The sequence below is a fragment of the Arachis duranensis genome, chromosome 5 (assembly GCF_000817695.3).
Source record: "Arachis duranensis cultivar V14167 chromosome 5, aradu.V14167.gnm2.J7QH, whole genome shotgun sequence".
In the NCBI taxonomy this organism is placed as follows: Eukaryota; Viridiplantae; Streptophyta; class Magnoliopsida; order Fabales; family Fabaceae; genus Arachis; species Arachis duranensis.
Genome location: NC_029776.3, coordinates 104,356,693 through 104,370,448, shown reverse-complemented (window position 1 = coordinate 104,370,448; position 13,756 = coordinate 104,356,693). Strand labels below are relative to the sequence as shown.

The 13,756-nt window shown below is 30.6% G+C and overlaps 2 protein-coding genes across 6 annotated transcripts; both read left to right on the top strand.

Annotated features, from left to right (window-relative positions):
* Nucleotides 1-6,098: 6,098 nt before the first annotated feature.
* On the top strand, nt 6,099-8,097 carry LOC107491180 (1-aminocyclopropane-1-carboxylate oxidase homolog 1). The gene is made up of 3 exons (XM_016111978.3): nt 6,099-6,751; nt 6,861-7,182; nt 7,554-8,097. The coding sequence occupies exons 1-3, from the start codon at nt 6,201-6,203 to the stop codon at nt 7,809-7,811; spliced, it is 1,131 nt and encodes a 376-aa protein (XP_015967464.1). The 5' UTR covers nt 6,099-6,200; the 3' UTR covers nt 7,812-8,097.
* A 666-nt stretch (nt 8,098-8,763) lies between these two features.
* On the top strand, nt 8,764-12,982 carry LOC107491181 (1-aminocyclopropane-1-carboxylate oxidase homolog 1). 5 transcript variants are annotated; one of them, XM_052262194.1, is made up of 5 exons: nt 8,766-9,433; nt 9,818-10,142; nt 10,352-10,602; nt 12,105-12,426; nt 12,531-12,982. In XM_052262194.1, the coding sequence occupies exons 1-5, from the start codon at nt 8,898-8,900 to the stop codon at nt 12,786-12,788; spliced, it is 1,692 nt and encodes a 563-aa protein (XP_052118154.1). In that variant the 5' UTR covers nt 8,766-8,897; the 3' UTR covers nt 12,789-12,982. The 5 variants fall into 5 exon arrangements, with proteins under 5 accessions (XP_020999141.1, XP_020999143.1, XP_052118154.1 ...); XM_021143482.2 differs by lacking the exon at nt 12,531-12,982 and having other exon boundaries at nt 8,764-9,433; nt 10,352-10,621; nt 12,105-12,222; XM_052262195.1 differs by lacking the exons at nt 9,818-10,142; nt 10,352-10,602 and adding an exon at nt 11,555-11,734 and having other exon boundaries at nt 8,770-9,253.
* Nucleotides 12,983-13,756: the final 774 nt, after the last annotated feature.

The window sequence follows — 13,756 nt, the reverse complement described above, 5'->3', positions numbered from 1 at the left end:
TATAATGGACAGTGTTCAAAGATTGAAGTGAGGACAAAACTCAATAGAATTATTTTTTTGTGAGACTTGGAACAAAAAATAATCAGGTAAATCAATAACTTTATTTTTGGTTATTATATATTTGTGTTTCTAAAATTATTTGTTATTGCTCAATAGGTTTAATATTTTTTTTTTAAGAAAATAATATATATGCAATTATTTTTGTTTTTTTTGTTAGATAGTTCAAGTTAAGTTAAAAATGTCAAAGATGAAAACAATTCACTCATTTAGTGAGCAAGCAACCGAGCTCCTCATACTGAGTACATCTCTAGATCCTAAAGATGCTTTCAAGTTATTCAGTGTTTGCAACATATGCAATCTTGTAAAGAATTTCTATTCTTTAGATTTTTCTGAGCAAGAAAAGATTCAATTGGATTATGAGTTACAACATTATGAACTTGATGTGGTTAAAGCTCCAGATTTTCAGAATTTGTCTACTCTTGCTGAATTGTGTCAAAAATTGACAGAGACAGGAAAATCAAATATATATCCTTTAATTGATAGATTAATTCGTCTTGTTTTGACTCTTCCTGTGACAACAGCAACAACTGAACGGGCCTTTTCAGCTATGAAGATTATTAAAACAAGGCTTCGAAACAAGATGGAAGATGAATTTTTAGCAGATTGTATGATTGTATATATTGAAAAGGAAATTGCTTCAAAATTCACTTCAGAGATGATAATTGATGATTTTAGTTCCATGAAGCATCGTCGAGCAAGTTTAAAAATATCAAAATCTTAAAGTATGTAGTTGAACATTGACTTTTATATAATATAATTACTTTTTTGATATATATGCTACAAATCATATTTTGTTAATTTTTTGTTATATTTTATATTTAATTGGCCCCCTCTTATGAAATTTCTGGTTCCGCCACTGCTAGTAGTTGTTATTTAACATATTTTTGGGGATTCATCATGAGATTTAGAAAAATTATACTCTGTACAATAAACACAACTTGTTAATAAGATAAGTTATATATAGATTCACGCTCATATTTAAAAATCATATCAAACTCAATTTATATAGTTATACTAAAACAGGGACTTTAGATTAACAAGTAAGCCAAATCCAAATAGTTGTTGTTAATAGCCAAAATTTTCTACTTTTCTTCATGAATGAGTAAACAGCTTACAGTAGTAGTGAAGTCAAACTCTAATCTTCGAAAATCCTTTAAATGCAGTGAAATTACTATTGAATGAAGTACATTAACAATATAATGGACTTATATATATATGATCCTTTATAATTAATTATATCCATCCCCCTCTAATAATCTGTTTATATAATTTGGTTATTAAATAAATATATAAATAAAACATTATATAAAATAATATTATTTACGTAGAATGCACCGAATAAATTGGTCCAGTACATATTGTCCTGGAAAAATAATCCCTTGTAACGACCTTTGGCCTAAAAAAAAAAAGTGTCACATGATCCTTTAATATATCCTAACAAATCAGATTGGTTCAATTGGTTTATATGTTTGACCTGCTTTATCAAAATTTTAATCGTTTTACTGCAATTAATTTATAGTTTGAATCGATTAAATAATTGATTTATTTTTTAGAGTTATAATCATTCTTATGTATTTTTTATTAATTTAAATTTTTTCATATTGGAAAATAATAACAACATTATTGTGGATAGAGTTATCTATAAATACCCATTTGAAAGATTAGTGCTTGTTTTGCTGTTAGTGTTGGTGCTAAAGAATTGTAGGGCAGGACTCATCCAATAACTGCTTTGAACCCTTGCCGGTGACACAATTGCATTGCTTCTCTGTAGTCCATCGTAGCTTGATTGAAATCTTCTTGAACGTACTGCATCAACAACACTTCTTAAGGTTATCATTGACCCTCTTCTTGACATATTGGATAGATTATTTTCAATTATTTCTTCAGAACCACTGTGAACCGATAGAAAAAAGATGGATCCTTGTCAGAGTTACTTTATAGTTTCGGGTAACCAATCAATGACCAATTTAGCTTATATAGGTTCAATTTTCCATTGGCATTTTACGTGTGGGATTGGTTGCACTAGGAAGATGTCCAAAAATAATAATGCAAAATTAGGAGTACAATCTGAAGGGAAGTAATAGGGGGTGGCATGTGAAGTATGAATTTGGTTACTAAAAGCACAAGTTAGATGCCTTAGAAAGGGTAACGTACGCTAAGTGTTGGTTATGTTATGTCATGTATTTTCCTTGTAAGTAATAATAACCTTGTCCTTGTGGCTTTAAAGGCAAAGTTATCTCCTTGTGTGTTTTCCTTCACTCTTGTCAACTAATTAAGTTGCTTTGCTGTTGATAGTTGTTATTATCTTAGGATTGTTCATTTGTTCATTTGCTTCGCTATTTAGTTTTGGGAGTATATTTTGGTCTAAACTAGAGCAAATAGAAATGTTGTTGTTCGATTCTGGATTAGCTTAGGTAATAGAGGAATAAGAACAAAATGCTCTTCTTTGTGAAACTAATTTTCATTTTTTTAGTCAATGTAAGAGCTCAAGTATATTTTGTGATTTATAGTAAATAATTAATTAGTATTAATATTTTTATTAGTATAAAATTATATTTAATGGTATAAAATTATATATTTTTTTTAATAATTAAATATTAACTAAATTTTAATAAAAAATATTAACTTCTGAGACTTTTTCTTAAATAAATAGTTAGTAACGGCGAATCTTCTAACTAGCATTCTTGCATGCAAACTCATATATTAAAAAGTAAGAAAACGTGAGACTTAGCTTTCATCACATTTAACTCATCAAATTTTAAAATATCGCATTATTAAATATATATTAATTAATTTGTATATCTATTTAATAATACGGTATTTTAAAAGATCTCTCAACAATATATAGAATATAGAATATAGATCTTGTTATAATGTTATTTATGTTTCAGTAAGATCTTGCTTAGTGAGAGTCAGATCCATATATACATACATCTGAACTAAGATATACAGAGGGCACCATATGGTAAATTGGATTTTTCAATAAAGGCGTCCTTGTTGATTATGAGAAACTGTGGAATCTAACTTTTAATTAGACAATATTAATAAATTTTAAATTTTAAATTATAATATTAATAATTTAAAAAATTAATTATCTAATACTACCCATAGATTATTACTTGTCAAAGATTAAAAAAACAAACATAAAATTGCCATCCCTAAATTACTATTTGTTTTAAAAGTATTAATTGTCTAATAAAATAGCATATATACAAATTAATGGAGGCATGCATTTCGAAGCAAATTCCAAAACTTAGATCTAGGAAGGTGGAGTGCCTCAAATTGCCGTTGTCTCCAAGCACTAAATTAGTTATTCAATCAACATACGTTTACGAATATCTAGGGTTATTTATTTATTTTTTTAACTTGTCAAATCAAAAGGTATCTATATTAACTTACTACAATATTATTTTTATGAATTAAAAATTGTAATAAATATATATTTATGATAATTATTAGTAAAATCATATTCTTAATTAGTTAACCATTTATGGACTTTTTAGGATTTGACAAAGTGGCAAACGGATAATTAAGACACTTATTAAGAATTAAATCTAAAACATTTTGATGTTTGCGTGTAGGGTATATGCTACTATTATAGCATTTTGAGATCACTTGCACGATTTTCTTTTTCTATAATTATAATGATGATAATAATGATAATTAAATCTCAGCATTTCTATTTTTATGGAGATGACGCCACGACCTTGTGTTATGTATGTTACTATATTTATGTGACACATCTTTGTTGAATATGAAAGTATTAAAGGTCCGTTTGATTCTAACAAATAGGATAAAATACCGAAAATAATATATAAATGATAAAGATATAAAAATTAATATTTTTTATTTTTTATGTATTTATTGATAAAAATTATATTTTTATATAATATTTTTATGATATAAAATATACTAATTTAATATTTTAAGATATAATATTTTTATTTATATCTCATTTATTAAATACGATTTTATATTTTTATATTTGTATTTTGTCATGGTATACAACCAGCCTTGTTACGTCCATATCTGACATGCATGAAGCACACATGTGTCATGTGTCAATGAAGTCACGGGCGGCATTGTCTTGTCCCCTTCCCTACAATCTTATTTATATGTAAAGTATTTTTTGTGAGGACACTAATGTTGAAAAGAAAGAAAAAGAAGAGGAAAAACAAATTAAATCAATCAAATTTTGCATCTACTGAACAAAGATCACGTAGTTCTAAACACTAGTTTCAAGTATACATAACATTTTTTTGGTTTGTTTATATTAACTTTCTAATAAATTAAAGAAAAATTTTATGGTGCCTATAAAGCTTATGTCCCATTTATCTAAAAAGTAAGAGATGAAAGGGTGAATCTATCTCACCATTTATATTTGTATCAAGTAGTTGAAAAATTAAACATGTGAAAAGACACCTAAATTAAAAAGTATAAAAGTTTTATATTAAAATTCAAATAGTAAAGAGTAATTTAATTTTGAGATTCTAAAAGCTTAAGTAAAAATTCAACCTTATAAAATCAAATTTATTCATAGTTTATAACACATCATTTTTACAATGCATGTTCATCCTTCCATCACATCTTCCAATCACTTTAATTTCCTTCGTCACAAAAAAATAAATAAATAAAAATGTAGGGGCTCAACTTCATGTGACTATATATGAGAAATTAAGATGGAGAATGTTACGTGTATATATACACACAAATGAGTAATGCTAGATAGACAAAAAAAAATCAGAATTTACCTTATTTAACATTAATTAATTATCACAACAATTAATAAATACTAAATAAGACAAGTTATGACTGTTTTTGATTGATTTTCTTTAATTACCAAACATTTCTACGCACAAAATAACTACAACATGGTATATAAAATCAATGAGTTAGTTAAAACGCTAGAATATTTTAAAGTTGTTGTTAGTAACTACCAACTAGTAAGTGCTGCACTCTTCTTACAAATTAAAACAGATGGAAAGAATTAACACATGATAATTAGCATTAATAGTCAAATTAGTTTTTGAAAGAGAAGACATTTTTAAATTTGTCGCCGAAAGATTTAATAGATTTTCGTAAACATATTTAGTTAACGTCTAATTGAACATATTATGTATCATGCATGTTATCCGTTAACATTTCACATCATCAATCGGCGAAAATTGTGAGTGGAGTAACTGAAAGGACAAATATAATTAATTCGTAATTTTTAAAGGACCAATTTGATTGAAAAAATCTTTTAATGATGAATTTAAAAAATGTCTTATTTTTCAGGAACTAATTTGACTATTAACAATAATTATGTGTAACGTAAATTATAAATACAATATAATATTATAAATTTATAATAACTGCACACATATAGAAGATATCATGTAACGTATATTTAAACATAGTATATATAGCATAATTGCTAATAGAAACCCATCATTCTCCAAGCTACAAAGTGAATTATGAATTAAACAAAGGTGTAATGAGAAAAAGCAATAATAATAAGTTGGTTGCACTGTGGTGGCTTATGCTTGTTTTCATGGCCACTTCACCATGTATTGTACTATGTAACAAAGTTGTTTACATTAGGAAAGGTGTCATGGGCAGGGACATTGATAATAAGCATTTTGCGGATCAACCCACCCCATTTGATGCATGAGGCAATCTTGTTTTGTTTGGAGGTTGATTGATCAAATCATCAAGAACTAGAATGGTGTGTGCTTCGGATTAATTTAAGTTGCTTAAGATTTTGAATGGAGTTGAAAATCATCCATGTTGCACACTTTTGGTACTTATACTAGAGTATGAAAATAGTGTAATGTAAATTGCAACTTTATTTGTGAAAATTAACAGAATAATAATATAATATACGTTTATTAAGCATAACTTTGATAATAATAAACACAAGGGTGATTGAGTGGTAATTAAGAATTTATCATCTCTTAAGTGTTGAAACTTCAAACTTCATCTTGGACTAATTGTAAAAAAAAAAAAAACTTTTTGATTAGTAAACCGTGAAGACTGAAGACTAAGAATAGTTTGAAGTTGGAAAATTAGACAGGATAAAGTAACATAGTACAATTATTCAACCTTGGCTAACTCCTTTATACTCTGCATCATTACACTGTTGTTCTAGTAGTTCCTCCATGATGGAGTTAGAGGCATGTGTTGATAATGATAATAGTTCTTCTTGTTATGATAGAGAAGCTGAACTAATATCTTTTGAAGATTCAAAATCAGGTGTGAAGGGTCTTGTAGAATCTGGTGTCACAAAGATCCCACGCATGTTCTATTCACCAAACTTTGATGAAACCTCAACAACAGCAAGTGACTCAAATCTGAGAAGCATCCCTGTCATAGATCTTCAAAACATACACAACAATAATAATAATAATCTTCTTCATGTTCAAGTTATTGATCAAATTAGAAGTGCATGCAAGGAGTGGGGTTTCTTTCAGGTGATCAATCATGGTGTTCCTGTTGATGTTCTTGATGAGATGATCAGTGGAATCCGTAGGTTTCATGAACAAGATGTTGGAGAAAGGTCATTATTTTACTCCAGGGATAAGAACAAGAATGTTAGGTATTTCTCCAATGGTACCCTTTTCAAAGACCCTGCTGCTAATTGGAGAGATACTATTGCTTTTGTTGCAAATCCTAATCCTCCAAATCCTCAAGAAATACCACATCTTTGTAGGTAATAATCAATCATGTTTCTAATTAATGCCAATTTTCTTGGGTGTTTTATGGTAATTTGACTAATTTCTTATGCTATTTTTGATGAATTGGTTGTTGTATATTTGTAGAGACATTGTGATAGAATATTTGAAGAGAATAAGGGAATTGGGGGTTACAATATTTGAGCTATTATCAGAGGCTCTTGGCCTTAATCCTTGTTACCTCAAAGAAATGGGGTGTTCTCAGGATCTTTTCATGATGGGTCAATACTATCCTCCATGTCCTGAACCTCAATTAACTATGGGAACTAGCAAGCACACCGATAGCGATTTCATGACAATACTCCTGCAAGATCAGATGGGAGGGCTTCAAGTTCTTCATGACAATCAATGGGTTAATATCCCTCCAGTTCATGGAGCTCTTGTTGTAAATATTGGAGATATTTTACAGGTAAATGCAAGCAGTGCATAAAAATTAAACTCATTATATTATTGATATGTAAATGGTCTCAATTTTCTTGAGATAGCATATGGTTTATCTAACAATTAATTCAGAGAAAAATAAAATTGAGTGCATTGTGTAACCAAATTAACAAAAGAATAATGATGTGGACATTCTTTGTTATGGACTTGTTAAATTTTATAACATTGATTTTGTTGACTTGTTTGTTAGACAATGAAAGATGCAAATATTTTGTTATCATACTCACACTAACAACTCTTTTCTTAACTTCCCTTAATCCTCTAGATAATCAATTTGGTTTCTTAATTTCTTTTGATCATGCTTTTAATTTTCATTGCCTTTTCTTCTTATTGATGCAGCTTATGACAAATGACACATTCGTCAGTGTTTATCATCGGGTTCTAGCACAAAATACAGGGCCTAGAGTTTCGATTGCGACCTTCTTCATGAATTTTTCTACATCTGAGTGTACATCAAAGGTTTATGGTCCAATAAAAGAATTGTTATCAGAAGAGAACCCTCCAATCTACAGGGACATTACTATGAAGGAGTTCTTGGCACATAACTTTGCAAAAGGCCTTGATGGCAACTCTTGCTTGCATCCCTTCAGGTTGTGACTTGTGATGCAAACAAATAAGATATAGTTGGTTTTGCTCTGTATTTTACTATTATTGATTCACTCTTTTGCTTTGTTCTTTATTGTTGTCAATTTGTGTTTTGTGGTTTTCCTTATCTAGTGAATTTTAGGTAATTAAAGCCATGTTTATTGTCTATGCTGGCCAAAAGCATAGTTTATATAGAAGATATATGCTAGTTTTGTATGTAGCTTTGTTATAGAATTTTCACAAACAGAAACCAATTTTTATGTTATATGGAAATGCAGTGATCTTTGTCCAATACCAATCATTATGCAGTAGAAAGAATCTGATGCTGAGAGGCTTCTTTTGCTTTAATCATATTTATTTTTCTGACTTCTACATGGATATATGCTATAAAGTTATTTTTCAAATAAAAGAGGAAAAGAAAAAAAAGGACAAGACATGGATGCTTGAACGAATTAGACATAAGAAAAAGGAACATGATTGAGGCATGGAGAGGGTTCAGAAAAAAGAAAGAAAGAAAGAAAGAAAAAGAATAAATAATCATAAAGATTTACTTTGACTAGTCTTTTAAAATTGAGCCAACTTTTCATAGACGTATTATTAATCAAAACAAATCAAATAAGTCTATACGTATCATTCTATCTCTAAATACATAGGCCTTTTTTACATTATCATCCAAGTATACCATATTTAGCAAAGTAACATGAAGCAAGAACAAAAATGTAAGGCTCCAGTTACACTAAATTATTAAATCCAGAGTTTTGTTTTGTTGCCCACAGTATCTCCCAGTCCGACAGGCCAGGCCAAGGACCAATCTAGCCAACGGGTTGCTGCATACATAAGGCAGTATTCAAACCCTCAATACTTACTTAAGCAGATGAATGAGCTGACCACTCGACTAAGTATTCCCAAAGTATTATGAACTTGATAACGATGGGCTGAGGAAACAAATGGTTGTCCAAGCTTTTATGAAGCCAGGCCCAAATGTGAACAAAATTCCAAAATATCTTTCCTTTCACCAACTCTCACATCTTTCCAAAGGACTCAATCTCAGGTGTCCTGACTCCAGATCTATTGTACTTGAACTGCTGTACCTTTCTGATGAAGGTTCCTACCATGGAGTTAGAGTCAGTTAATGATTCTAATTGTGACAGAAAAGCTGAAGTACAAGCATTTGAAGATTCAAAATCTGGTGTAAAAGGTCTGCTAGATTCTGGGGTGACAAAGATTCCCAGCATGTTCTATGTCAAGTTAGACCCTTCAGACAACACCAAACAAAGTGACTCAAATTTCAGCATCCCAGCCATAGATCTTCAAGACATAGACAAGAGTTCATCGCTTCGCGGCAAAGTAGTTGACCAGATTAGAAGTGCATCTCAGAAGTGGGGATTCTTCCAAGTGATCAACCATGGTGTTCCTGAAGATGTTATGGATGAGATGATCAATGGAATCTGTAGGTTTCATGAACAAGAAGCTGAATTAAAGAAACCGTTTTACTCAAGGGAGAACAGCAAGAAAGTCAGGTACTTCTCCAATGGCAAGTTGTTCAGAGACTATGCTGCTACTTGGAGGGATACTATTTCATTTGTTGCAAATCCTGATATTTCCAATCCAGAACAATTACCAGAAGTGTGTAGGTAATGATTTCTTACTTTCTGATATTAGTTTTGGATCTAAAACTTTCAAATGCTTATCCTTGAGCTTGATGATAATTCATTAAAATTACTAGGGTGGTTTCTCTTATTAATTGCTACTCATAGTTGAATAATGCTTGCTGCACCTCACTTGACACTTCACTTTGAGATAGCTCTATTGATTGTTAAAAAACTGTACAAATGTGAGTAACATGGCTTTAATGAATAAGCAAAACACTTTTCTGATAATTTAACTTTTAAGCACCTTTCTTGTACTTGTGACATGGCTTTTGATTGGTTAAGCTCACTTGTTCATTTCACTTGTTGGAATTGTAAACTTTTGACCCTTTTCTTTTGTTTTTGATGGAACTCTTGTGTGTTTTGCAGAGATATTGTGTGTGAATATACAAAACAAGTAAGGGCATTGGGTATTATAATCCTTGAGCTTCTGTCAGAGGCTCTTGGCCTTGATTCTTCTTACCTTACTAAAGAGATGGATTGTGCTGAGGCACTTTATATTATGGGTCAGTACTATCCACAATGCCCTGAACCTGAGTTAACTATGGGGCTCACAAAGCACACTGATTGTGACTTCATAACTATACTTCTGCAAGACCAAATTGGTGGTCTTCAAGTTCTTCATCAGAATCAATGGGTGGATGTTCCTCCAATACAAGGTGCTCTTGTTGTAAACATTGGAGATATTCTACAGGTAAATACTTAACACTCCCTCCAGTCCACATTGATCAGTCATTTTGATTTTTACATTACCTTGGTAAATCAATGTAATACATAATGATGGAGTAGTTTAAGTTTTTCTAAAGATAAATAATCTTGAGATTGCATAAAAGTTCACCTATTCAATAACTTGATCATCAGAGAATGTATTGATTATATTTATTGAATTGCTTTTTTATGCAGCTTATGAGCAATGACAAGTTTATCAGTGTTTATCACCGGGTTTTGTCCAAGACAATAGGCCCTAGAATTTCAGTATCAAGCTTCTTCATGAACTTCACCATATCTGAGTGTACATCAAAAGTTTATGGTCCAATCAAGGAATTGTTATCAGATGAAAACCCTCCGCGATACAGGGACATTACAATGAAAGAAATCTTGACAAATTATTATGCAAAATGCCTTGATGGCAACTCTTACTTGATCCCTTTAAGGTTGTGAACCAAATATAAGGTATTGTATTAACACTGGTACCTTCTTGAATCTCAAGTAGTTAACTAGTGCCTGTGCCTGTTGTTCTTTTAAATAAGCAGCATCAATTTCTAGATGCACAAGGCAAAGTCAAATATAATAATTGTACTATTGAAAACCATCATGAAATATTCCATCAATGAATACACTTTAAGCTTCTACTTTCTTCTGAAAGCTTGAATCTTTAGTACTAATCAGTTTTGCTATCTAAGTAACACCAAGCATGTGATACCTATGTAGTATATTTTTTGTCAGTATTGTACAATTTTTATGTTCAACAAATGTGATACAAGAAATTGTATGATAAGAGATTATACTTAATCTTAAATAGGATTTATTCTCAAAACATTATCAACTTTGATAATTATGGGCTGAGGAATAGTTGATCCAAGATTATATGAAGCCTTGGCCCGAAAATGAACAAAATTATTACAAAATATCTTCCTTTCACCCCTGTCCAAAAAGGAAAAAAATCTTCCTTTCACCAACTTTCTCATCACTGCAAGGAACTGAGTCTCAGGTGTTCTGACTCTAGAATCTAGATCTGCTGTACTTTTCTGCAAAATTTCCTTTCATGGAGTCAGAATCAGTTGGTGATTCTACTTATGACAGAAAAGCTGAAGTACAAGCATTTGATGATTCAAAAACTGGTGTAAAAGGTCTCTTAGATTCTGGGATGACAAAGATTCCTAGCATGTTCTATGTCAAGTTAGACCCTTTAGAAAACACCAAACCAAGTGACTCAAATTTCAGCATCCCAATCATAGATCTTCAAGACATATACAAGAGTTCATTGCTTCGCTGCCAAGTAGTTGATCAGATTAGAAGTGCATCTCAGAAATGGGGATTCTTTCAAGTGATCAACCATGGTGTTCCTAAAGATGTTATGGATGAGATGATCAGTGGAATCTGTAGGTTTCATGAACAAGAAGCTGAATTAAAGAAACCATTTTATTCAAGGGATAGCAACAAGAAAGTTAGGTATTTCTCCAATAGTAAGCTTTTCAGAGACTATGCTGCTACTTGGAGGGATACTATTTCATTTGTTGCAAATCCTGATCTTCTTAATCCAGAACAATTACCAGCAGTGTGTAGGTACTGCTTTCTAATATTAATTTTGGTTCTAAACCTATCAAATTCTTAGCACTTGATGATGGTTCAATAAAATTAGTAGAGTGGTTTCTGTTATTAATTTCATTTTATAGACTATAGTTTATAGAAAGTTACATAAATTCACCAATTAGATGACGTATCGGAACACTATAGATCGCAAAAAATGCGAGTGCATAATTTTTTTATAATATATCTTTATATTCCTTGCCTTTCTTCTATGATCTAAGCATAATAAGTATTCTAGCTGTTTAGCTTTATGCAATTTTTTATTGGTCACGGTCATCACTTGCTGCCATTGTAAACTTTAGACCCTCTTCTTATGACTTCGATGGAACACTTGTGATTTATGCAGAGATATTGTGTTTGAATATGCAAAACAAGTAAGGGCATTGGGTATTATAATCTTTGAGCTGTTGTCAGAGGCTCTTGGCCTTAACTCTTCTTACCTTAAAGACATGGATGCTGCTGAGGCACTTCATATTATGGGTAATTACTACCCACACTGCCCTGAACCTGACTTAACCTTGGGACTTACAAAGCACACTGATTTTGATTTCATGACAATACTTCTGCAAGACCAAATTGGTGGTCTTCAAGTTCTTCATCAGAATCAATGGGTTGATGTTCCTCCAATGCAAGGTGCTCTTGTTGTGAACATTGGAGATATTCTACAGGTAAACTAATGTATTCAGTTGTAGTCTTATAGACTGTATTAAGATATATTGATTTATTTATGAAAGGTCTTTAGAGAATGTTTATTGAATTTTTTTTTATGCAGCTTATGAGCAATGACAAGTTTGTCAGTGTTTATCACCGGGTTAAGGCCAAGACAGTAGGTCCTAGAATTTCAGTAACAACCTTCTTCATGGACCTTACCACATCTGAGTGTACATCGCAGGTTTATGGTCCAATAAAGGAACTGTTATCAGATGAAAACCCTCCACTATACAGAGATGTTACTAGGAAAGAAATCATGGAAAATTATTATGCAAAAGGCCTTGATGGAAACTCTTACTTGATCCCTTTAAGGTTATGAACCAAATAGTTGTAATTGTTTAATACTGCCTATGAATGTTGTTGTTTTAAATAAGCAGCATCAGTTTCTTGATGCACAAGGTAAAGCCAAATGTAATGGCTATACCATAGAAAACCATAATAGTTTTCTGTATCATGACAGTACTAAGTGTTGTGGGTGTAACATATTAATTAATCTCTTATGCAGTTCTGCTAGATGCCAGAGCATGTTTAACGTCCACATAAATTTTAGAGTTCTTATTATACCGTATAACTGACTCCATTGACTAGTTTAACATACGTCAAATAAATTTTGAAAGGAAATTTATTACCAAGAAGACATTAAAGTTTCTGAGCAGGAAATGTTGAATCTCTCACCTTAGCATACCTCATGAAAATTTTAAAATATATTAATATTAGCTGAAATGAAAATAACCCACTAGTTGAACTCACACACACAACGAGAATGATTATGTTGGAACTTGGAAGAACTAATATTCAAGGATATAGCAAATAGTCTAAATTAATGAAGACTTGAAAAGATTAAAGTACAAGGACAAAAATTTAAGAACTATGAACTAGGATAACACCCAAACAGGAGGACAAAGGAACTTGGTTTCTGGCAATACTCTCTGAAAACTTATTTTAAAATGTTGTATAGTCTTTCTCTCATAATTAATTAAAATTAAGTACAATTTATTAAATAAAAATAAATTTAGTATGGCTGAGCAAAAGATTGTATATTATTATTATTATTATTATTATTATTATTATTATTATTATTATTATTATTATTATTTTGAATCATATTTATTTATCTACATTATTAAAAATAACTACTATTTTAATTGACAGCATGAATAGTTATTAAAAAGACAAATTTTTTATAATGTCAGCATATAAAAAATAAACTATGTCATTGTATCAAAATTAAACTTTTTAAAGATTTGTCATTTGAGAGGTTTAATATCTCAATTCATGGGGCTTATA